This window comes from Hydra viridissima, unplaced genomic scaffold (genome assembly GCF_058129835.1).
Source record: "Hydra viridissima isolate aposymbiotic clone 2 unplaced genomic scaffold, HvirCarnegie_v1 scaffold_8, whole genome shotgun sequence".
NCBI classification, from domain to species: domain Eukaryota; kingdom Metazoa; phylum Cnidaria; class Hydrozoa; order Anthoathecata; family Hydridae; genus Hydra; species Hydra viridissima.
The window spans coordinates 17,771,131-17,797,313 of NW_028324307.1; the positions used below are offsets into that span (position 1 = coordinate 17,771,131).

At 30.1% G+C, this 26,183-nt stretch overlaps 1 protein-coding gene and 2 pseudogenes across 1 annotated transcript; 2 read left to right on the top strand and 1 right to left on the bottom strand.

The window, feature by feature from the left end:
• LOC149885439 (uncharacterized) overlaps window positions 1–26,183 on the top strand; it is a 175,183-nt pseudogene that overhangs the window by 145,857 nt on the left and 3,143 nt on the right.
• LOC149885445 (uncharacterized) lies at window positions 11,143–11,921 on the bottom strand (annotated as a pseudogene).
• LOC149885446 (uncharacterized) lies at window positions 23,180–24,574 on the top strand. Its single transcript, XM_090096474.1, has 3 exons — window positions 23,180–23,278; window positions 23,391–23,452; window positions 24,227–24,574. Exons 1-3 carry the CDS (start codon window positions 23,237–23,239, stop codon window positions 24,453–24,455), a joined length of 333 nt encoding a protein of 110 aa, XP_089952600.1. The 5' UTR covers window positions 23,180–23,236; the 3' UTR covers window positions 24,456–24,574.

Here is a 26,183-nt window from a genome sequence, read left to right on the forward strand (position 1 = left end):
CTCCGAAACGCAATTACCTCCTATTGAAGCATTCTATTCCAAACTGAATGATGAGGGAATAAGCTGTGAAGACTATGCGCATGCAAAAAACGTTTGGGATGTATTTGGATGTAAAACGTTTAAAGATTATCAAGAACTGTACAACAAGTCAGACGTTCTGATACTTGCTGATATCTTTGAAAATTTCAGAGACGTGTGCCGTACCTATTACAAGCTTGATCCTGCTTGGTATTACACCTCACCTGGTTTGGGTTGGGATGCCATGTTAAAACTAACTGGAATTCGTTTAGAGCTTCTGTCTGATATTGATATGCTTAATATGATAGAAAAAGGGATACGCGGTGGAATTTGCATGATCAGCAAACGACATGGAACTGCTAATAACAAATACATGAGTGATTATGATCCTTCACAACCTTCGAAATTCATTCAGTATTTAGACGCAAATAATTTATATGGATGGGCTATGTGTAAGCCTCTTCCTTTTAGAGGATTCAGATGGATGACTGAAGAGGAGCTCGCTAATTGGAAATCCATGCCTTGTATTCTCGAAGTCGATTTAACCTATCCCGAAAGCCTACACGATTTACACAACGACTATCCTTTAGCTCCTGAAAGACTAAAAATTAATAAAGTGGACAAGCTCGTTCCTAATTTAAACAACAAAGAAAAATACGTCATTCATCATGAAAACCTAAAACTCTATGAACGACTTGGATTGATCACTACTAAAATTCATCGAGGTGTCACCTTTGAAGAAGAACCCTTCATGAAACAATACATCGATCTCAACACTGGATTAAGAGCAAAAGCTAAAAACGAGTTTGAAAAAGAATTTTTTAAACTCATGAATAACTCTGTCTTTGGAAAAACCATGGAGAATATTCGAAAGCATGTTGATATTAAACTAATCACCACAAGAAAAGAAGTCTTGAAATTGTCAAGAAAGTCTAATTATGATAGAAATACCATTTTTGATGAAAACCTTACTGCAGTTCATATGAAAAGAACAAAACTCTTTTACAACAAGCCTGTTTACTTAGGACTAAGCGTTCTAGACATAAGCAAAACTTTGATGTTTGATTTCCATTACAACTATATCAAACCTAAATACGGAGATCGCGCGAAACTACTCATGACTGACACTGACTCACTCATCTATGAAATCGAAACGAAAGATTTTTATCAAGACATTTCTGGCGATCTTGAAACCAAATTTGACACGAGCAACTTTTCTAAAGACCATCCTGCTATTGAAAACGCTGGGTTTAAAGTAGGGTTAAATAATAAGATTATCGGTATGTTCAAAGACGAGGCTGGTGGAAAAATAATTAAAGAGTTTGTTGGACTTCGTCCTAAGCTCTACTCTTACAAAACCTATGAAAAAGAAGAGAAAAGATGCAAAGGGGTTAAAAATAAAGTCGTTCAAAAACACATCACTCATCAAGATTATAAAGACTGCTTATTCAGTGGAAATGAAAAGCTTGCATCCATGAACGTTATCCGATCACATCAGCATAACATTTACACCGAAGAAATCAACAAAGTCGCACTCAGCGCTAACGATGACAAAAGACACATCTTGCAAGACGGAATTCACACGCTAGCCCTTGGACATTACAAACTAAAACCGTGCTTTACATTTATGGACTATGATCAACTCTTCGGACATGATGATTAAATATAAACTCAGAACACGAGGCAGAGACACAAAAAGGTAAGTCAACAAAAATGATTGCAGAAAATTAAAAACACGACGCCATCTTGAATTCATTAAGTATTAAAAAAAATGTCAATGTGCCTGAATCCTTAAGTATAGAAAAGTATCAATGCGGAATTATAAAAAATGTTAATGTGGTATTAAAAAAATGTCAATGCGCCAGAATCGATATTGTGTCTTGAAAACTGTCAATGCATATAAAAAAATGTCAATGCGCCAGAATCGGCAAGTCATAGTAGTCAAGCCTTAGAAAAAATAACTTTGCAATGATAGCAGCTATGCAAATTGGTCATTAAATTTGTAAAGGAAAGTTTTTTAGTTTAATGTAGGAATATTTTTTGTAGTCATACTTTTTTGCAACGTTAAATAAAAATTCAGTAACTCTTCTTTCTTTTAATTGACAAAGCACAGCACAATTTTTTTTAAAGTTGGAGCAAAAAATAAAAAGGTCTCCCAATCAGCCTTTTATCAATACTGGCTTAGGTACCATACAGGGATGGATGAATCATGCAAAATAAATGCATTTAAACTGACTAACTATGAACAATTACTCAAGTTAAGGTTTATTATATAGAATAATTGTCTCCGGATAACAGAACAACAAAATTGTTTGTAACAATAAATAAACAGGCTTTTAAATACAGTAGCGTGCAAAAAAAACCGGACTTCACTAGGATTTCACTAGAATGTCAAAAAATTGATTACAATCCTAAAAACAAATGAACTTTTACTAAATCGAAGCAATTAATCTTAAAAGTTTATTTCATTGAAATATGCGCGAGCAAAAGTATTCGGGCAGAAAAAAATACTTGAAGTAGATTTTTTTTTTTAAACATTTTTTTAATTAAAAATGTTGTAGTTTAAAGTAAATCTCTTTAATACTTCCTCGAGAAACCCTTGGCGTTGATTACTGCTTTACAGCGAAAAGGAATTGTGTCCATCAGCTTTATAATCACATAATTGTCAATTTATTTTGTCAATATTTTACAAAATAAGTTATTGCACATGTTTTTTTATTTCAATAAAGTACATTTGTTTTTTTTTTAATCTTCCAATTAAATATGACACCTGTTAATCAAAATTTAACAATTTGCTTTGCCAAAAGCTTAGTTTAAAGATGAACTGATAATTACTTCAAAATGCATTTAAGTTTTTTTAATTCTGGCCAACAACTGAAAATTTAATTTGAAACTCGACGCTCAAAATGGAACATTTTTACAAACATTAAGTTAAAAAAAATCCAATTTTCAGAAAAAAGTCCTAGCAACCTGATTTCAATTTTTGGACTTTCTAAACAAGTAAGGATTCTAGTTTAACATCTAAAAAATGGGACTTGGGATAAATTTGTTTGAAGAATTCATAATCCAATAAACCACATTTTACATACTAATTGATTTTATTACGAGAATATGTTTCAACACAAACGTATTTACATTAGGTAAAATTTATCTTTATTCGAGTTTTTTTTTATGTTAAATTTATAAAGCTATATTTCTTCACATTTAAAAAATACATATACATTAGGATGACAATTTTAAAATTTTTTTTTTCAAAAATTACCACTACGTTTAAAGCTGTTCTCCGTCTCATTACGATTCTAAAAAGGTCTGAGAAAGTTGTTTTTGACCACTCAAAGTGCTATATGTAAAAATTGATTTTTATGATTTTTATAACATTTTTTCTATTTTTTTTTACTTTTTGTTAACATTAAGCTCATTTGTTTTTTGTTAGGAACTAATAGAATGAATATTTCCTGCACATTTATGATTTTAGAAAACTAATTAAATATTGTATTTATAAATTTGGATGGGAAAAGCAAAAAAAATAAAAACCAATTCTTTATATAACTTGAATACAAATGTCACATGACTAATGTATCTCCCTAAATCACCAATTTCTGAACTACCACCTTATCAGCTCCCTACCAATGGAACAGTTTTAAGACATTACCAAAATTTTATTAGCTCTTGGTAAAATCGATTTAAAAACTTAAAAACAAACTTTGCATGTGCAACTGGCAAAAGTTTTGATATGGTTTTAAAAATAAGAAGAATTAATGAGTGGTTATGCCTACAAATAAAAATTAAAAGAAAATTTTACAAAGAAAAATACTTTAATATCTGGATTTATTTATAATCTTAAGTTACTTTAAGAAAACCCTACATGTTAGCAAGAAAATGAAAACTTTTGTCTCCGAAAAATAGTAAACCTCTGAAAACCTGCGGATTTGGCAACTATTTAATTTCTGAATCAAAAATTATTGAAAAGTTTGTAAAACTTAACAAAAAGTGGCAGCTTATGGTAAAACAAGAAAAACTAACTTGGAAGATAAACGTAAGAGAGCAAATAGTTATAGATCTTCTAACTAAATCAGCCATTTCAGAAACTTTACTTTCACTTGATCTTCTAACTAAATCAGCCATTTCAGAAACTTTATTTTAATATAAAGTGGGTTATATACCATTCATAATAAAGGCAACTTAGAAGATCTTGAATCTTACAACAACTTTGTTTTTTTTTTTAAAAACTTAAGTGTCACAAATATCGGGATAATTCAGCAATTTGTTGGCTCTTCTCAAAATGAAGAACAACGACAAAATATCCTATTAGTAGTCAGACAACATCGCAAATTAATATCTACAAATATTTCTCGGAAAGAAGTTAGCTATGTTTAATAAATATATATTAAAATATTAGAAAAATGTTTTTATATTGTTGTTTTAATTTTACATGCCATTTTTTTTAAAATTATACCACAAAAAAACTATTAAAAATGAGTTATTCACATAAAACCCAAATTCTACATAAAGCACTTCCTCTTAGACTTTTGAGCTGAATTTTTTTTGGGTGAATTTCTTAGGTGACATAGAACAGCTTTTCACATAGTGGTATTTCAAATTCAAAAAAAACTTAAAAAGTTTAAAAAAAGTTGTCACCCTAATATACATTTAGGGTGTCCCAAAAAAAAAAAAAATTTTCCCATGGTTTTGTGTGTAGTTTTGTCGTAATGTTGTAAAATGTTGTAATGTTGTTAAATGTTGTAAACCCTTGGCATCGATTACTGCTTGACAGCGAAAAAGAATTGAGTCCTCCAGCTTCAAAATCACATAATTGTCAATTTTTTGTCAACTTGTCAATTCACTGGGATTCAAAGCTGGTATCTGAGGTCAATGGTAAAGTGGAACGATTGCCTATTGTAGTAACAGGAAAACCAAGTGCAGGAAATTGTTAGGTGTATACAGGACTCCTAATGCAACTGGGTTAAGTCAGACAACAGCTACCATAGATGCTGTAAAGGCATGGAAACTAGAAGAATACTTTAATAAAATGTTACTTTGGTGCGCCTGGCGACAACATACTTTTGAAAGAGTTTTATCTTCTGTTTACTTAAAAGTTTTTGAAAATGTGAAAAAAAATCTGATCGTGCTAAAACTAAAATTGCTAAAACAATTCTGAAAAATATAAAAGAAAACTGTGAACATGATATAGACTTTCCGAAATTACCACTTCTGAAGCAGAGTACTAGTTTGGCTAATTTAATTGATCCAAAACCAAGCAACATTCCAAATTTATTCCGATATCTAGACGAGGACGGTGGTTGATTGGCAAAATCCCCAAAGTTTTGGAAAGCTTACACAAATTTTAAATACATGTTTGAGCATATCAAATCACTGAAATCTGTAAATGATACAGCAGAACGAGCTGTTAAACTAATTCGAGACTATGCAACATTTATTACGAAAGATGAAAAGCAGAAGGAATTTATTTTACGTTCAGTAGAACACCATCGAAAAGTTCTTTCTCACATCATTAAAAAACTTAATTTTTGAAAATATGCTCTAAACAATCTCTTTTATATTGCACCTTTAAAATTTTGTTATTTTGTTGTTGTAATCTTAAAAAAATGAGATTTTGAATTTCTTAGTACTTATTCCGATTGTGCTTTAATGTTATAAATTTTTACCAATCTTTTCTTTGCTTCTTTGTTTAATAATTGAGAAATGATCAAGTTTTTTGTTTTAATTAAAAATTATAATTCACAAAGTTCTGTATTTAGCCAAAAAAAAATCATACAACAAGGGTAAAATGAGCAAGGATAGGGGACGGGGAGGAGGGGGGGGGGGGTAGGGTCATAAACCAGGTGACAATTTTTTTTTGATAAATTTTCATTTATTACGAAACTATTTGAAATTATAATAATAAGTAATTATATTGCATATAGATAACAGATATATAAAAGGAGTATATTAACGATTGTTTTGGGGCAAAAACGCTTTAAAGGGATTATGAGGGGGTCAAATACAAAATTTTTTTAAATATTACATTTGATTATGTTTTATTAAACAAAACTACAAAAGAAATTTATAAAAAATACGATTATAATTGATTATCAAAAATAACTTTAGTGCTTTGTGTCACTTTTTTTAGAAAAAAAAAACACGAAAAAATGAGCGGCGGGAGGGGGTGGGGGGCGTCCAATACGAAAATTTTTTGATTTCTTGTTTTTTTTTTTGCTTTTAGTAGATAAAAATGTAATCATAAAACTGATTGAAAATCTAAAAATAATTAAAAACGAAAAAAATTCATGTCATTTTGGCGCACACTAAGATTAGAAGAATCCCTTCAAGATTAGAAGAAACCCTTCAAACAAGATATCAGAGTTTTTAGTTTCTACTATTTACAACTAGTAAGTAGATAGAATAAACAAAGTAAAAGCAAGTAAAATAAACAAAGAGAAATAGGATTTAATTAACTTTGAAAATATACTTCCGGATGGTTTCCTTGTCCTTTACTGGTTGAGTAAAAGAAGTCTTCTTAGCTGCATTTTTTCAAATTCGTCTTTACATAAAAACGATATAACAATAGAACCTTTGAACCTTTGAACTTTTGATTGAATTAGATATATTGCAAATATTGCAGATGAGATATTCTTTTTATCACTGGATAAAATGAGTGACGAACAATATTCACATTGATTTTTAGCAATCAAATTCATAAGATTCAGTCACTACTTCGCTTTAAATAAAACAAAAACCAAATCGAAATTTGAATGACAAGCGTTTCGTCCTCTTGATGCATTCTTTCTGATATTCATTTACCCCGAAATTACATACACATTTTATCCAAATCAATTTTGTTAACTTTCGATCCAATAAGTATTTCTGGGGATATTTATGTGAGCAACTCTCAATTTTTCATTATTTGTACCATAGCTGTAATGAAATACTTTCAAGTAATATTTTGACATTTGTAGATTGCTTCTAGATCACAACTCATGATTAACATCAATGACGCTGCAGTTTCTTTTTCATATTGCTCCTTGCCACTTCAGGTTGCGTCAAGTTCTTAAAAAATTTTTTTTACATAGAACTGTCACGAAAATATTGGTCCGTCGATAAAACTGACCCCGGACTAAATTTCTTTTAAAAAAATTATCCGCCCGGATAATTTTTTTCTGAAAAAATTGGTCTGAGCAAGAAAAAATTGGTCCGGGAAAACTTTGATAATTTTGATTGCATGTGCTTTTATAAACTGTCATGGAAGACGAGCTAGTTCAAAAAGTGTTTACATACTTAATTAAAAAACAATACCCTGAAGGAGTTTTGGATGGCGAGAAACGAGTGGTAAGAAAAAAAGCGTTAAAGTTTGCAATTTCTGAAAACGGAGAGTTATTATACAAATATAAAAAGAAAGACAAGGTAAGTTGATAAATGCTTGAATTATCTAAGCAATAATTATAGAAAATAACATTCATAATCATCATTTATCCATTGAATGAGTTATGATTATAATGATTTTGATAATTGTTCCTATATATCGTATAGGAACAACTTCTGCGATACATCATAAATCATGATGAAAGAAGACAAAAATTGCTAGTTTGCCATGTTCATCCTACTTCTGGTCATATGGGAAAAACAAGGACACTGTGCAGAGTTAAAGAACGTTTTATGTGGCACGGAATGGCAAAAAATGTACATGAAATGGTAATTTAGATTTTATGTTATGCATCATAAAAACAAATTATTGAAAAAAAGAAGTTTTTTCCTATTGATTACAGTAAGGCATTGATAAATCTTTTTAAATTGTGTTTCAGGTTACATCTTGTAATTTGTGCTAGAGAATGAATAGGAAATTAAACTGTGGAATACCAGAGATGCACCCAATAAAGGTTAAAGCTCTGTGGTATATGGTTGGTATAGATTTCATTGGCCCACTCAGTCCAACTAGTGAAGATGGTAGCGGATATATTTTAACTGTCAGTGACTATTTTTCAAAGTGGGTTGAACTAATACCCACAAAAGATAAAATGGCAGTTACAGTGGCAAGATGCTGTATGTTTCAGCAGAGCTTAATGTCAGCAAAATGCACGCCCTCTTTCGAGAAACACATCCTGACATAGAAATAACTTACGCAACTTATCGCAGAGTATTCGTTAAGGACTTCAATATAGGGTTTGGATACCTAAGGAAAGACACTTGTGCGACTTGCGACGAGTTAGTTTTAAAAATAGAGCATGTGGAAAAATACATCTTAAAGAATGAAGGAGACGTAGATGCCCTACGTGTGGAAAAAGATAAATTGACCAAACAACATGAACTTCACAAACGCAAAGCTGATACATTTTACACAAGAAAGTTGGAGGCACACAGACGTGCTCAAGCAACTGAAGCGGTTGAGGCAATATCATTTGATTATCAAAAAAATCTTATTTCTAGTTAATAAAGTTTAAGTCTTCCTTAACCTATTGTATTGGTTATTCTTCTACACAAAACGATACATACACTCTACACTGCACCAGTTAAAATTGTAATTTACTATTATACAAAGATTTTTTGAAAAAAAAAAAAGTATAAAACGGAAAAACGATCAAGCACCAAAAAGGTATGCCATTGGTAAAACAATAACAACAACATCATTGCTAAGTAATGTTGACAGTAAAACTTTTGTTTTAATTAAAGACCTTGTTTAAGTCAATAATAAAAAAGAGAAAATTAAAAAAGCTTAACAAATAAGTGAGCTATGGTGTTTTGAAGTTTAAAATCTAATTTACTCAAAACAGTAAAAATGTAGCTTGATCGTTTTTCCAGTGTGGTCTTCATATATATATATATATATATATATATATATATATATATATATATATATATATATATATATATATATATATATATATATATATATATGATTCAGGTTTTCAAGAGATTGGGAGTGCCAAGGGTTTTGCTGTCAGATAATGGATCTGAATTTTGCAATGAACTCAATAATACACTTAATGTATTGCTTGGTATAAAGAAAAGGCTTGCAACATCATATCACCCATAAGTAAGTATTGTTATTTGAAATTAATGAATAAATAAACAATATTATATTAATTTCATAAATAAATGAGCTAATCATAAATAAAATTACTGAGGTTTTAAATCACTGATATTTATATAACATGTTTCCTTTTTTTATTTAAGGCTAATGGCCTTGATGAACGCTTTAATCAGACGTTGCAAAATATGCTAGCCAAATATGTATCATCTAAAAAGGAACAATGGAGTGTTTTTCTAGATACCTGTGCATTTGCATACAATACATCTTGCCATGATTCTACAAAGTTCACACCTTTTCATCTGATGTATGGTCGACAAGCATATCTTCCAATTGATGTAGATTTCCAGACAAAATCTCCTGAAGATTTATTTGCAGATTATTTTAAATTAAAGAATCCAGATATGTCGCTGACAGAATATAAGTTAGTCTTGGAAGAGGCAGAACAAAATATTTTGAAAGCTCAAGTGAAGCAAAAAAACGATTATGATAAAAAGCACTCAAAACCAGGACTATTTAAAGTAAATGACTTAGTACTAAAATTAAATTGTAATCGTAAAAAAACCAAAGGAACTAAATAAACTGATAGATTTGTAGGCCCGTATAAAATAATTAGTTGCCTTCCTCATGGAGTATACAAACTTCAAGATAACAAAGGTGTTACAATTCGTGCTACAGGAGGCCATCTCAAAATCTATAAACCTTCTGCCCCTATTTTAAAAAAAAGTTTTGGTTGATTATAGCTCTTCTGATAAAGAAAGTCTTGATGATCAATGCTTTGATGATGAGGTGACTAATCTAAATACCTACATCTTTAGTGAATTGTTATCAGAAAATGGGGGTATCTATAATACATTTAATTCAGAACATAAACCAAAAAATGATATCTATGAAGATTTCAATGAAACTCTTCCAAAATCAAACAGCTCTGTTAATGACTCCCCTTTAGTAGAAACAATAAACGATGCTTATGAGAGTTCCAAAGTGATTATACCAGATTCCATTTTGGATAAGACATATTTAGAAGTAAAAAAAAAAAAAGATGAACTCCATTCAATGAGCTTGGTATGTAGATGCAAAAATAGGTGTGATGCAAGACGATGTCCTTGTAAACTTTTTGGTTCTGTATGCAAAAATCATTGCCACCCAAATAGGATATGTGTAAATAGACATAAGAAAGCATTTCAAGTAGAGCATATTAGTCTTGCAGAAGAAGAAGAGGCAGTTTCTATTGGTGAATATAAGCTTACTTAAGTTAGAAGCATAACACTTTCAGAAGATGATAAAAATGTTTTAATCAACGGTGGATGGCTAAATGACAAAATCATTTATGCTGGAATGCAAATGCTTAAAGATGCTTTTCCTTATATATCAGGTTTTCAAGATCCCATTTTGCAGCTCACAAATTGTTTAGAGATCCAAAAAGGTAATGAGTTTATTCTAGAGAGCGGACAACCGCGATTTTCGATTATCGATTAATGACCAACCAAATTAAAAAAATAATGATTAATTCGATTAAAGTTGTGTGACCGTTTTAATAAGTTTCGAGTAAACTATTAATTATTTTAATCAAATTCTTTAACAATTAGTCATTTTATTCATTTTAAATCTAGTTAGATTTTTTAAATTTCTAATACTCCTTGTTCATAAAAAACTCGATAAAATATTTTTTTTTATTTTAAGAGAAAAACACAAAATGAAAAACACAATGAAACACATTTTGTTTTAACATTTATTGTACAAAAATCACGAACACATTAAAAGATGGCAAAGAAAAAGTCTCTCAGTTAGTTTAGTTATTTTTTTTAGCTTGTTTAAGAGGCAAGGCTTCAGATGATTTAGGAATTTCTCCTCTTTTTTGAAGGCTGTCGTGTTGGCTGCTCTGCCAAAGCATTATCTTCAAGTTCATTTAAATCTCAGCTAAACTAACTCTGTGGCAGAAGAAGGTTAAGACTCTGAAATATCATCCAAACTCTCAGCAGGGACATCCTCTTTGTTCAAATACCACTTTCCTTTTACCAAGTCTTTTAAATTATCATAATTTTTGTTGATGTAAATCATTTTCTCAGTTGTCTTTGGATTTAGATTATGCCTATGTTTTGTCAGCAATTTCCCTGCAGTGGAAAAAGCTCTCTCTGATGAAGATGAAGTTGGTGGAATGGCCAATACCCCTCTTGCAATTTTAGCAAGCATTGGAATTACCTTTTCATTACTCCTCCACCACTCCAGGATGTCTGTGTTTGTTCCAACGCGTGGCAACAGTGCATAGTCATTGAACTCTGATCTAAGAGGCTCAATTTCCATTGAACATAGAGACAGTGACCCTTGGGCAGCTAACGAAGTGTTAAGCAACTCTTCCATGTTCTCTTCACAAGGATCATCACTTGGTTCAAACAGCAATTCTGGTTCAACACGGATAAGTTTGTTTTATCAGAAGTGTGGATTCTTGTTCCTCTATCAACAAGTTAATCATGCTTTCTTTTAGATCATCTGGAAGAAGTGAACCTCATACAACTGGATTAAACAAGTGTCCAAGAGCAAGTGCACTAATCTTTGCACCTTCCAATGGGAATTTTTCTGTCAAAAGATCAAGTGCTTTGTTTAAAAAAGCTTTCTATGAATGAGAGCCTGCATCTTTTTGAATCTCTTTTCTGAGAGTCAAAAACAAAGTTTTAATTCGCACAAGAGCAAAATCATTTCTCACTTATTTGTCACAAGACATCCACTCACTTGTTTTCTTGATTGTTTGCAAAATGGGGAGAATTTCCTTTAGAGGTGTGATATCCCCATGAGTCAAGAGAACTTTTTCAAAATTATTTGAAATGTCATACACATTTAGATTTAAAATTGCCTCCTTCATCTGCACCATTGTTTGAATCATGATGCAGTGTGAGTTCCACCTCGTTTTGCATGCCTTGGGTATAAGCTATTTGAAGAATATTATTAAGCTTGTGATCAATGCATTGAAGGCTTCCAAATTCCAAATTTTGCATTGCTCAAACCTGACCTCATGTTTGCAGCACCATCCACAACACAAAAATCTGATCTGAAGTTTTGAGAACAGGAAAGTCCAGGGAAATCAGTTTATCAATTTCTTTGCCAATGTTTACACCAGTATGCTTGCCTTTGAACTTGGCAACTTTATAGTGTATGAATACAACCTTCACATCAGACAAATGTAATGTATTGTGAAGCATTGAAATGAGTCTCAAGGCTTGGATGTCCAGTGATTTGTTGTTAGTGTAACTGCCTGGCCATTTAAATCATTTTCAAGTTTTTACTTCATGGCATCACGAAGGCAATTATGAAGTAGAGGTACCTTATACTTTGCTAAAGTACTGGTGCACTTTGTGTTTGCCTCAGGATGGATGTCAAAAAGAAAATCTTTCCATGCATCAGTATCCACAATATGTAGTGGTAGGTTCAAGCGTACAAGAAATCTTGTGATAGACATATCAATTTCTTGTTGGCAAGGACTTTTGTATCCATACTTTACAGATGACTTTTTTGAGTCCAAACAACTTCCTGTTTTTTGTGACAAGTATCGTATTTTATACTCCACACTTTTCTTCTTTAAGTTTTCCAATTTATCATTTTGTTCTGGGTGTTTGGTTCTAAGATGGAATAGCATGGTAGATGTTGATCCACTTTTGTAAGAGAAATAGACAGATAGACCTTTCTCATGGCATGTATCACATCGGGTTCTATCACCTAAAAACACAAAAATTACTATATTTGTCTGTGGCAAAGCATATGCAGACCTAGTAATTACTTGAGTTGTTGATGTTAGATCCAGAGGACGGGCTGAGGGCTGGGGGGTCAGGGGGTCTACACATGGTATGAGGCCGTTATCATTCATTCTATGCAACTACCTTTTGTTATACAACAATCTTTAACTATATATGAATCACTTTATGCACTACATAGGTAGTAAATAATTAGTTTTTTAACTTTTTGTCACTAATTTTGTTGTAATGTTTAAAGATATTGTACTTACAAAGGAGAGTCAATTCGTATTATTGTGTTACATTAAAAAGTGCCTTTAAAAGCTTTTTCATTAATAACTTAAGATATAAAATAGTATGGAATTATTTATTTTGTTTAAGAAAAATCTTAATTTACATTTTGTGGAAAAAGGCTAAAACCATTAAATATTATTTAATTTTCTTTAAAGAAAAGTATTGCATTTACATTTTGTGGAATGAGGATAAAAATCATTAAAAATTATTAAACACACTTTGTTTTTTTTATTATACTTTAACAAAAATCTTACCTTCACATTTTGTGAAATATTGCCAAATCAAAGACGGCATTTTCTTCTCACTTTTTACAGCACAACCACTTCAACAGCCAAAAGTAAACTGAACAATAATTTAATCGAGTTATTGCAGCTACCTTAACTAAAAAAATCAAATCGATTAAAAATCAAATTTCATGAATATTAATCGTTTTAATCATTTAGACGCTCTCTTGTCGCGCGATCGTTTATAGAAAACTCGCTCTAATTAACTTTTTAATCGTTTGGTTTTTTTTTTTAATCATTAATCGACATAATCCATATTAACGAATAAAATGATCACATAGGACGGTTGGCCAATCTCTAGTTTATTCAATGTCTAAATTTTGGTGGTATACATTGGATCACTATAGCAACACTTGGCTGCACACAGGGGACAGTCAGGGTTTATGACAGCTTGCATAATAAGTTGACATCGTCTTTAAAGAACACGGTTGCTGATCTTTTGCACTCTAGTACTAAAAAAATTAAAGTTGAATATGTAAATGTGCAGTATCAGTTGGGCTCAAATGACTGTGGGCTCTTTGCACTTGCTAATGCTTGTGAACTTTGCTTTGGCAGTGACCCATCTGTTGTAAAATACATACAGGAAGGCATGAGAAAACACTTGTTAAAGTCATTTGAAAAGTTAGAGTTGACACAGTTTCCATCGAAGGTGCGGAGAGTTTCACTGCATATTTCAGAAGTTGAATTTTTAGATATATATTGCACTTGCAGAATGCCAAGCAATGAACAACCAATGATACAATGTGGATTATGCAAGTAATGGTTTCATGTAACATGTGTTAAGTGCCAAAAACAATAATGAACAATTATCTTTTTCGGTGTTGTGGTTGTAAGTAGCTTTTTTTTTTTAATGTTAGATTTGTTTATACCACCTAATATTACAAATAGTTGTTATTCTTTGTTCTATGTTTGTTATATGTGTTTTATGTTATATTGTAATATAGCATAAAGCGCACACGTATACATACATGCATACATACATACATACATACATACATACATACATACATACATACATACATACATACATACATACATACATACATACATACATACATACATACATACATACATACATACATACATACATACATACATACATACATACATACATACATACATACATACATACATACATACATACATACATACATACATACATACATACATACATACATACATACATACATACATACATACATACATACATACATACATACATACATACATACATACATACATACATACATACATACATACATACATACATACATACATACATACATACATACATACATACATACATACATACATACATACATACATACATACATACATACATACATACATACATACATACATACATACATACATACATACATACATACATACATACATACATACATACATACATACATACATACATACATACATACATACATACATACATACATACACACATACACACATATGCATGGATGCATAAATAGAGAAGGACGCCTATATATAAATATATATATATATATGTATATGTATATATATATATATATTATTTTTATTAGATTTAAAAATATATATATAGATATTCAGATTTAAAAACTTCTTTGTTTCCATAAAAGGATTGCCACTGTTTTAAGCAATAAACGTTTTAAGTATCCAACTTTACCTCATACTATAACTGCATAAAAACGGACTATCCAGCAGTGTTTCCAAGTCAGTTAGCTACCGTTATTCTTTATCACTAATTATGATAAAGTATGACAAATCATTGACAGGCTGTAAATATCTATTCAGCTTATTAACCACTCTCGAGAAAAGATATTTCGGGAAATAAAAATAGTAGGGTGTGCCACCTAAAACTGAGGTAAAAAGCAACTTACTATGATTAATATACCATTTTATACTTACTACATGTTATAATTTATTTAAACTTGTTAATTTATAACTCGAACTTTAAAAAAATCAAAATTAGCGAATATAAAAAAATAAAGCGCATAAAAAAAGATAGTCGTAGGGATCAAAAGTTTTATCGAAAATTTGGTCCGTTATCTAAACTCCACATTTGCGCAATTAAAAAAGAAATATTAACACGGATCGATTTTTTCAAAGTGGACCAAAATTATCGCAAAAGTTAATCCGGCCGGACCAAAAATTTCAACGATAATATTGGTCTGGGATAAAAATTTTCGCGGACCAAAATTCCAGCGACAGAACCATCCACAACATAATGAATTCGTCTTCCAGTGTTGGTATCAGGGTAATTAGCGCATGCAAAAGTAAGCATGGACGTATAAGAGATTGAGGTGCAACTTATTATTAAACTTTTATAGCATTTGTTTAATAATACTGTTCATGATAAACTATTTCACGCGTTGACAAATTACTAAACAAATTACATAAAGGTAAAGGAAATTAGAGGCCGGGTGAATAAAAAATGAGCAATTGCTTTTACTCAGTAATTGGTCAGCTTTACATGAATAAAAACTTCAACAACTTTTCTTAAGTTTTTATTCACGTAAAATTGAGCAATTACTGAGTAAATTGCTTACCTTTACGCGAATAAAAATATGAAAAAAACTGCTGAACTTTTTATTTACGTAAAGCTGACCAATTACTGAGTAAAAGCAGTTACTCATTTTTATTCACCCGGCCTTAGTTTTCGGCACGAACAGATTTTATCATTTTTTCAAGACGAACATTTGTAAATTTTTTCAACATTTTTCGTGTAAACAAAGCTCGTTAATGATAAAATAGACCTCTTAAGAAAATTTTAAAGTGACTAAAAAAAGTTTTGCGAAACAAAAAAAAAAATCTTAGAAAAGATTAATATAAAAAATCTTAAATAAAACTTTTTGTCAAGATCTGGTTTCACTCTCTTGGTCCTTCATTCACCAGCCTTACTTTTGTGTATTTTTTTGTTATTTTTTTCGATACGTCGCTATTTTTTTCCACGACAACTCTATACGTTCCTTATTGCATATTCCACTATGCATTAATTTTTTAGTAGCTTTGTTTTCTAATGTGCTTTTTTAAAATTCATTTGGTAAAGCAAAACATTTTAAAAAGTTATTCAAATATATAATTATCTTGCAAAATGCGGCCAGATATTTCATGTTTTCGTTTTTCATATTTCATATATTATCATAAAAGACACATAATAACCCATTTGTTTTTGTCAAATAAAAATTAGTTTGAATGAAATACTTAGTTATTCTTGCAGTTTGCCATAAACTGGATTTGCTAAGTTCTATAAAACTAGCTTTAAAGAACTTTGCAAAGCCAATTTTTAACAGCCGTTACAAATTATTTTTTTCTTTATTGCATTTGTAATCATTTTATGTATAAGTTATTTGTCCTTAATTGTATATATTTCTGTTGTTAAACATAAAAATAGAAAACACTTTAATATTCATAAACAGGTAGTCTACAGCAATATAATAGATAGAGTAGTTCCCTGGACATGAAACCACTGTGCTTTAGGTATTTACAAAACTAGTTGATATTTTGTATTATTTATTATGTCTGAAGTTATGTGCGAAAGTAGTTAAGTAAATAATCTCAATTTCTATATCATCATTAGGGTAATTTCTTAAAGTATTCAGAATGTCTAGCTATATATATTGTTGTTTTTCGATGAATCCGACAGACTTTAATTTAATTTAATTTCTATTGTTTAAAACAAAGATTTTTAACAATATGTAATGAGCATGGTTTGCAAGAAAAAAACAATATCGTTGCACTTATAAATATTTGCTGTTTTGATAACTATGCTTTTACTTTTATGACTAATTTTTTTCAAAATTTACAGATCTTGTAGTTTGCTTTGGGTCTTTTAGTATGATTCGGGTCGTTTTCGTGCAATTAAATTCTAATAACAGGTTATAATCAGCATGTTTCGTTTTGGCTCCATTACGTTTTGTAAAATATCTTTGTATTTGTATCGATCCAAATTCCATCAATTTTCAGCAATTGACCGATAGCATGCCTAGATATAACTCCCCAAAACATACTATTTTAAAAACAATAGTTATCTTATCTTATTATTCTATTATCTTATTAATCAAAGATAAAAAACTTCCTTTAAGCGTACGATTATCCCCTATATTTTTAAAAACACTAACAATCTTATCTTATCTTAAAGTGAGACAATAAAACTCATAATAAGTTTGAATCTAAAATATTGTGATGTTTTTATTTTTTGCCATGTTTTTCTTTTAAAGTAAAGTGCAAAGTTATGTAATATAAGTCATAAAATATATAATTAAATTCATTACAAAAGATTTGATATAAAACTTGTTATAACACATCTTCGTCATCAGTGGACTTGTAACGAAAAGAAAAATAGCGTAAAGATATTTTAATTTTAATCCGCTTAAATAAATGCTTACCCAAAAAGCAACAATAGCTACCAGTTTATCAAAAATTACGTAACCTAAAGACTTTTTTGGGTTTAAAAAAAGTTGGGTTTAAAAAAAAATTTTTCACTAAATGTTCACATTTTTAGTCAATATCTTGTGCCTGCAGTTTTCATTCTTGAAGTTTTGAGAACGTTCAAAAAAGCTGAAGTAAAAAAAAGAATTTTAAATTAAAAAATCAAAGAAGCTCATAAATATTGATAGATTCATAAAATGTTTGAAAGAAAAGAATTTTAAAAATAAAAAAAAAGGTATATTTACAGATAAAAGAGAAAAAGAAAGAAAAAAAAAAGTTTAATATGATTTAGGTTGAGATGAGAAAAAACCAACAAAAAATAGAAGTATATACTAAATGGAAAAAATCCGAATTATGAAAATTACTTTGATGAAGAGGAATGTTTTTGTTTGGTTTGTATTGGAATCTCTTTTACATTTAAACCTGAGGAAATGTGGGTTCAGTGCACTAAATATCACCTAAGGCTCATGAGCTTTGCATAATAGTATAAGAAATCTTTTTACGTCTTTGAAAACTGTAATGATTATTAGTGATGATTAGTGATGATTAACTAATAGGGGAACGTGGGGAAAGATGACAACCCTTTTGAAAAACACTTATATATTTCTTAATGACTGTTTCAATATGTAAAACATTGTCAAGAATTGATAAAAAGTTTTTATGTGTCACTTTTGTATCAAAAAACACCTTATAAGAATTGAAAATAACCTGGAAGAAACTCATTAGCCAATGTTACCTAAAATTGTCATCTTGTCCTGTATGCGGGGTAAGATGGCAACTTTAAAAAAAGTAAATTCCATGATATCAATACGTTCTCAAATAATACGATATCACAAGTTATAGTGTATAAGATATATAATATACATGGTTATATAATTTTTAAAACAATTAAATTATATATTTATTTAGGGTCATAGTAGCCGAGAGAAATTTCGGGCCTCGGGGAAGTTTTCTTAAAAAGTCCTCATAATGATCAATTATATACTCAGGACCAAATGAAGCGTGCTCTAATCATTGAAAATTAAAAAAAAGTTGATGAAATCTTTTAGAAATCAAAACTATATCTTTTAAAAATTATTTTAAAAAATGATTTGTACACATACGGGGTCCCGGGAATCTTCCCCGTCTACACTCCCTCTCGGCGGCCATGTTTAGGGTTATGCAAAATAAAGCCTATTAATCAGTTCATAGCAGTTAATAGCAGTTTATAGCAGTTCGTAACAGTTTATCGCAGTTCATAGCAGTTCTTAGTAACTCATAGCAATTTATTAGCATTTTCCAACACAAAAAGATAAAACAAATGTCAAACAAAATAATTTGATGCATAATTAAGCAAGTATATAATGACTAAGCCTCACAAGAGTTAAAACATGTACTTCGGCGAAACGACGAACGAGTCATCTCGCCCCATTCATCTTACCCCTAGGCAACACAATCTTCAAAATAATTTAGAACTATATAAAAATAAGCTATCATAATGACACGACTTGTATGGCTTCCAAATTGATCAAAATGAATGAGAAATTCTTGTTTAAATTTGATTAATTTCTTGTTTACCTTCGATTAATTTCCTCATTACTTCACTTAGTGAAGTAATGATGAAATTAATGTGAAGTGATGATGAAATTAATCAGATGTAAGTAAATAATTGTTTTTTTCTTAATATAGGAAAAACGTTATTATTATCTTTCATCCAGAAAATAGAATCTATAAAGAAAGCATAAGTAAATCTAGCAGATATAAACTACTTTCCTCTCGTTTGCTGTCACCCTACATTTTTAGTTGAGTTTTAAAGATAAAGGTAGGTCGTCATCTTGCCTCATTCGTCATCTTAACCCATTTTCCCCAGCAACAATAAAGTTAATTATCTCCAAAATTTGCTGTTACTTTTTTTCTTTAAATTTACTCCTCTGTTCTAAATACTGCTTGTTGACTTAAGAGCCTAAAAACCTAAAAATAAATATCAAAACTACAGGGGAAAATACACAGTCGTCCAAACTGCAACTGTTTTTGTTTGCGTTTTATCATTGTGAACTGGTGCATACCTATTACTTCTAACAATATAAAATCACCATTGCCAGGTACTCACGGTGCATAGGAACATGCTCTAAGACCTTGCAACACATCCTAAGAGATTCTTCTTTCGATTATTATCAGAAACCTTTCCTCATTCAAAAAATGTAACTTTATTTAGTACGTTGATACCAGTGTCGAATGAGAATGATTTGCAAAAACTTAAGGTAATTGTAGCTAAACCAACCCCGCCCCAACCCTCAAATGCTCCCTTCTTGAGCTACGTCTCCTTTTTCATAAATTTTTTTTTTTTGTTCTTTCATAAGTTAGATCAAAATGCTTTGACAGATTTTAAATTCCACCAAAAACTCTTTTCTTTTTTTGACCATGCAAAGCTTAAAATTACCCCCAATTACTCCCTGAAATGGTCTTAACTTTTAAACAAAAAAACTTTGGTTTGATATAATTTGAAATCTTTCGATGAATTTCGATCTAATTTGATATCAAACAAGCAAAAAATTGAAAAGGGTTTTTTAGGAACCATACCCTAGGGGAGGACTGATAGGGGCCGAGTAGGGTTTGCCACAATTACTTATTACCATAAGTGCTTGTAGTTGTAAGCAACAACAGCATTTTTTTAACGCCTCTATGTAGATTGGGCTGCGCTCTCAAATTTTTCTTACTCGTCAAATCTGATTGAAATCCTTATGAATGGATTCGAGAGCTTGTTAGATTTAGTAACCTAAACCTATAGAAAATAAGAAGTACAAAAGATATTCAAGTTTATTTAAAAAATATTTGTCGTCATTTTTGAAAACCTTACGATTCAACTGATAAAATAGAGTATTTAATTACTAACTTAATAAATTATTTTTTCATCAAATTTAAAAGCTATTTATCATACTGACGACTCCACCTTTCATGTCGATGAATAGAAAAGAGGGTTATCAATATTTGTGTACTATTTTGGTTTTTTCAAGTTTGCACCATCAGCCATCCATTGGTCGTAAATTCTACGCAAAGATTCTAGAGTACAATGATCAGCTTTTTAAAAATCAGGAGAAGACGTTACGCAATACGGACACGGGTGCTTTGATGCTGCAGTTTGTTTTCCAACTATTTGAAGCAAAACCTTTAAGTCTTCAGATACTGAGTAATCTAAGAATGAAATGTTTAACTAATCCAAAATTAACCGCAAACTACGTTATTTTTCGTTCAATGAAGGCAAAATGACCAATACAAAAGTTTTGCAAACCCTTTAATCTTTCAACCCTTTGCACGCTTATCCGTCACACTCAATTTCTCTGGACTTTTATTATTTTTCATTCTGGCTTTAGAGTTAATTACAGTGTAACTTTAAGGAATCCCTGCCCTCCATCTACACCTAATTTGTTATCAACAACTTAATTGGCAGCAGAAAAACTAATTGGCAGCAGAGGAAATGTCTTCATTTCTAAGAGCGTTGTATTGCTAGTTGATGTCCAGACGAGAAATGTATTAAGAATGGTAAAGAATACATTCTCTTTGTAGTGTTTTTCTGCCTCAGATTGTATTGATAGTCGTCTGTTGAGAGAGAAGTCCGACAAAATGCTCTCATTCTGAGCAACTTGTTTTGCTTCTCGTAGAATTATATCCAACACTTCACAAAAATGTTGGATGTGGCTCATTAGACAATCAATATTATCTCTTGCTATATAAAATGTTGCATCCCACATGATTTATTGTAAAAGATTTCAGCCACAAGGTTTGCAACAGAACACGTTCAAACTTTGACATATTAAGTATGCGATAAAATTTTTCATACCCTATAATAAAATATGTTATACCAATAAAACAAAAACCAAATTGATTTAAATAATTTTAATATATGCTAAAAAAAAATATTATACGAATATTAGAAATATAAAATATAGAATTTGAAAAACTATAGAGTATGAGATTCAAATTTAAAAATATGCTAGGAGTCTGAGTAATTTTGTCTCATACTATACTTTTGAATTGATTGAAGCTGATTTCGAGCATCTGCCCGTGGGATTGAGAGACTTGATCTCCTTAAAGATGTTCTTCATTGCATGTAAAAGCAGAGCAAATGGTTTGACATTTTCAATTTGAGTAGACCATCTAGTTCTTGATATTATGAACAACGAAAATTAATTTGCCTGAATGTCTCCATTTTCTGGATCACCAGAGAATCATTACTGGAACCAAAAAAAGCTAATTTAAGATTGGAAAGAAAGAGTACGACATTAACTATTCTCCGTAAGATCTTCATCCTGTGATTTCTTTCCGCAAAAGGTTCAACAGTTGAATACACTTCACTTACTGCTGGCAAATATGGATCACTATTTACAATTTGGCAATTAAATTGTGTCAATAAGGCTTCCTGGGATTGTGGCAAGTGAGGTTGTTAAGCGAATGAAGCAAATGATGTTATGGTCCTCAATTTCTAGATAGCTTCATCTTTTAATGTTGCATCACTTTTGAAAAATTTGCATCACTTGCAAATTATTTCAAAAGCTTCAAATCCTATCTTCATAAGTCAATTATGTAAAGCATAAAACGAACAGAAATAATTATAATGTTAATAAGCAAGTAATCTTATTTCTATTATATACAAAAAAATAATACCAAATTGATTTTTACCAAATAGTATCATTAGACTAGTACTAAACCATAATACTAATACATAAGTCAGGATTTATTGTGTGAGGAGGAAAAACCAAGTTAAAAACATTATTTATATAGATTGGAATAGACACACACACAGTGATAAAGCGGAAAAAAGAAAAGTTTAAAACAACTGGGAAAAGACGTAAACATGAAGGCTCATCAACCTGCTTTGTAAATATATGATGAATGTGTATCGCAACTAAAAACAAACAAAAACTCCAAAAAGCTCATCGTAGTAGAGTTTAAGAGAGAAGAATGGACCTTTTTTAGTTGGATAAGCAAGAAGTTCTAAAGTGAATAAAAGAGGAATAGAAGAAGACGTTTTTGATAATCAGAAGAAGTATAGAATTAAACAGAAAGTCAGAAGAAATATTGATTAAGGAAGAATAAACAAAAGTTTTTGGCTTTAAAAAGTTTTAGACAGTGAAACATCACAATCTGGGCTTTGAGAGAAATATTTATATTCGCTTACATCAGATCATTTAAAAATTCAATAACGCTTTAATGCATCACCGGTCCCAAATAAAGTTTAAAAAGATTATATTTTTTAAACATTGAGCAATGAACCTTTTTCATGATAAATTAGCGTTATTATAACGATATTTAATTGATCTTAATATTGTAGCACCATGTTAAAGCGTATTAAAAAATTACCTACCGTATCGCCCCCTAACTTTTATACAATATAATAAAAAAACTTGTTTTATACTAGTTTTAAACCAGATCTGTTGAGAAGCATATAAGACTGCGTCTAGTCATTCGAAAGAAAATACGAGAGAATGAGTTACGTATTTCTCCTGGCTACTCTTTGCTTTTCATTGGTGAGTTTTTACTGTGTTGCGTATGTGTAAAGTAAGAAGATAAAACTGTCCTAAAATATCAAGCGTTATAAACAAAGCTAACTGTTTTGTTTTGGTTTTATATTACAACTAGGCGTTAGCAAAACCATTCTATGATGAAGGTTACGAAAACGACCGGATGGATGATTCCGAAAGGTAAAATAAATTACTGCGGAAAAAAATAGAAGAAGAATTTACAAATTCAATATATTTAGCAAGTTTAATTGTATCTTTTTTCTTAAAACTATAAAAACTATTAAAAAATTTTTTTTTTGAGATTTTTTTTAGTTTTTAGAACTACTCAGATAAACATTAGTTTAAGAACGTAGATAGTGATGATTTATGCAGTTAGTGATAATTTATGCAGGTGAATGATTCTGAAAGGTAAAATTTTACATTGAAAACAAAAAAAAAAACAACTGAATTTAAAATAACAAAGTCTGCGGTTAATTTTTTCAGTTATTAATACAAACCTTAAAGATTTTAACCTAAAAAAAATTCGTCTTGCCTTTAATTAGAAAACTTTGACATGAATATAACTTCATTTTTCGGATCGCTTTTTTTTTAATGAAGTTTTTAAAACAGGTCTTTAAAAAGAAAGAACTTTTCAAAAAGAAGTACTTTATGATGTATTAAGTCTTTAATTTTAACATCAACTTTTTGATGAAATTGTTATATCGTATGGAAATAAAGCCACAACAAAAATCTTATAGAAAAAATCCCACAATAAAAGTAAAAGATAACTTTCAGTAAAGTTTTTAATTGTTACCATTATGACGGCTGAATTTTTAGAAGAAATATCATTTAAAATGAGATATAAAATTCTTATAGCGCTATGAAGTAGTTAGGAATCATAAGCTTTCAGAGATTTCAAGTACTTTTGTAATTTATTAGCTACTAACTTTGAATAGAGCATTTTTTATTTTGCAGCGAAGATGTCTTACGGAAAGAAGTGAAGAAATCACCATACGATAATCGTAAATATATAGGTATACTTCCGCCTATGAGAAAACGAGACAACATAGAAGACATGCCACAAAAAAGTAGGGAAAGATATAACGAGTATGAAAAGAAATCACCATACGAAGATCTTGATTATTTAAAAATGTTTCCTATAGGAAAACGAGACAACGTGGAAGACATGCCTCAGAAAAAATAACTTTGCAATGAAAGCAACTATGCATATTGGTCATTAAATTTGTAAAGGAACATTTTTTAGCTTAATTTAGGAATATTTTTTTGTAGTCATCCTTTTTTTAAACGTTAAATACGAATTCAGTAACTCTTCTTTCTTTTAATTGACCATGCACATTACAATTTTTTTTTAAATTGTAGCAAAAAAAAAAAGGTCTCCCAATCAGCCTTTTATCAATACTGGCTTAGGTACCATACAGGGATGGATGAATCATGCAAAATAGTTGCATTTAAACTGACTAACTATGAACAATAATTCAAGTTAAGGTTTATTATATATAATAATTATCTCCGGATAACAGAACAACAAAATTGTTTGTAACAATAAATAAACAGGCTTTTAAATACATTAGCATGCAAAAGAAACCGGACAAACGCATAACTTGAGAAATCTTTGGAATGAAAAGTCCACTATCTTTCAAATTTTCATTGGAACGTCAAAAAGTTGATTACGATTCTAAAAACAAATGAACTTTTACTAAATCGAAGCAATTAATCTTAAAAGTTTATTTCATTGAAATATGCGCGTGCAAAAGTATTCTGGTATAAGAAAATACTTAAAGGAATTTTTTTTTTTAAACATTTTTTTAATTAAAATTGTTTTAAATGTTGTAAACCCTTGGCATCGATTACTGCTTGACAGCGACAAGGAATTGAGTCCAACAGCTTTATAATCACATAATTGTCAATTTCTTGTAAAATAAATTATTGTACATTGTTCATATTTCAATAAAGTACATTTGTTTTTTTTTACTTCCAATTAAATATGACACCTGTTAATCAAAATTTAACAATTTGCTTTGCCAAAAGCTTAGTTTAAAGATGAACTAATAATTACTTCAAAATGCATCTGAGTTTTTTTAAATATTCAACAACTGAAAACCTAATTTGAAACTCGAGGCTAAAAGTGAGAAGATTTTTACAAACTGTAAGGTAGAGAACAGGAAACAATTCTCAGAAAAAAGCCCAACTAAAAGTTAAAAAAAATTCAATTCTCAGAAAAAAGCCCAACTAAAAGTAAAAAAAAATTCAATTCTCAGAAAAAAGCCCAACTAAAAGTAAAAAAAAATTCAATTCTCAGAAAAAAGCCCAACTAAAAGTTAAAAAAAATCCAATTCTCAGAAAAAAGTCCTAGCAACCTGGTTTCAATATTTGGACTTTCTAAACAAGTAAGGATTCTAGTTTAACATCTGAAAAAATGGAACTTTGGAAAAATTTGTTTGTGGAATTCATAATCCTATAAACCACATTTTACATGCTAATTGATTTTACTACGAGAATAAGATATGTTTTAACTCAAACGTATTTACATCAGGTAAAATTGATATTTGTTCGAGTTTTTTTACATGTTAAGTTTATAAAGCTATTTTTCTTCGTATATAATAGATACATATACATTTAGGGTGTCCCAAAAAAAAAATTTTCCTTTAGTTTTGTGTGTAGTTTTGTCCGATAAAAATGAAAATAAGAAGGTTTTTGGAAAATTATGAAGTTTGACCCCCCCCCCCCCCCCGCTCTTCTTTAACGTTTTTACCCCATTTATTAGCCCACTTTTCAAAATTATTTTCTTTTAAACTGTGATTTTAGGCTAAATGTTTTGTATCAATATTGATCACTATTATAATTCTAAACTATGTATCATAGCTAATATTAGTAAATATAATTTGTTTCAATTTAATGACTCTAATAATTA

Excerpts from the sequence above, each read along its gene's own strand:
- LOC149885446 (XM_090096474.1), top strand. The coding sequence starts at position 23,237 with ATGAGTTACGTATTTCTCCTGGCTACTCTTTGCTTTTCATTG. Across the intron at positions 23,279-23,390 it reads CTACTCTTTGCTTTTCATTG|GCGTTAGCAAAACCATTCTA; the intron begins GTGAGTTTTTAC and ends TATTACAACTAG. Across the intron at positions 23,453-24,226 it reads CGGATGGATGATTCCGAAAG|CGAAGATGTCTTACGGAAAG; the intron begins GTAAAATAAATT and ends TTTATTTTGCAG.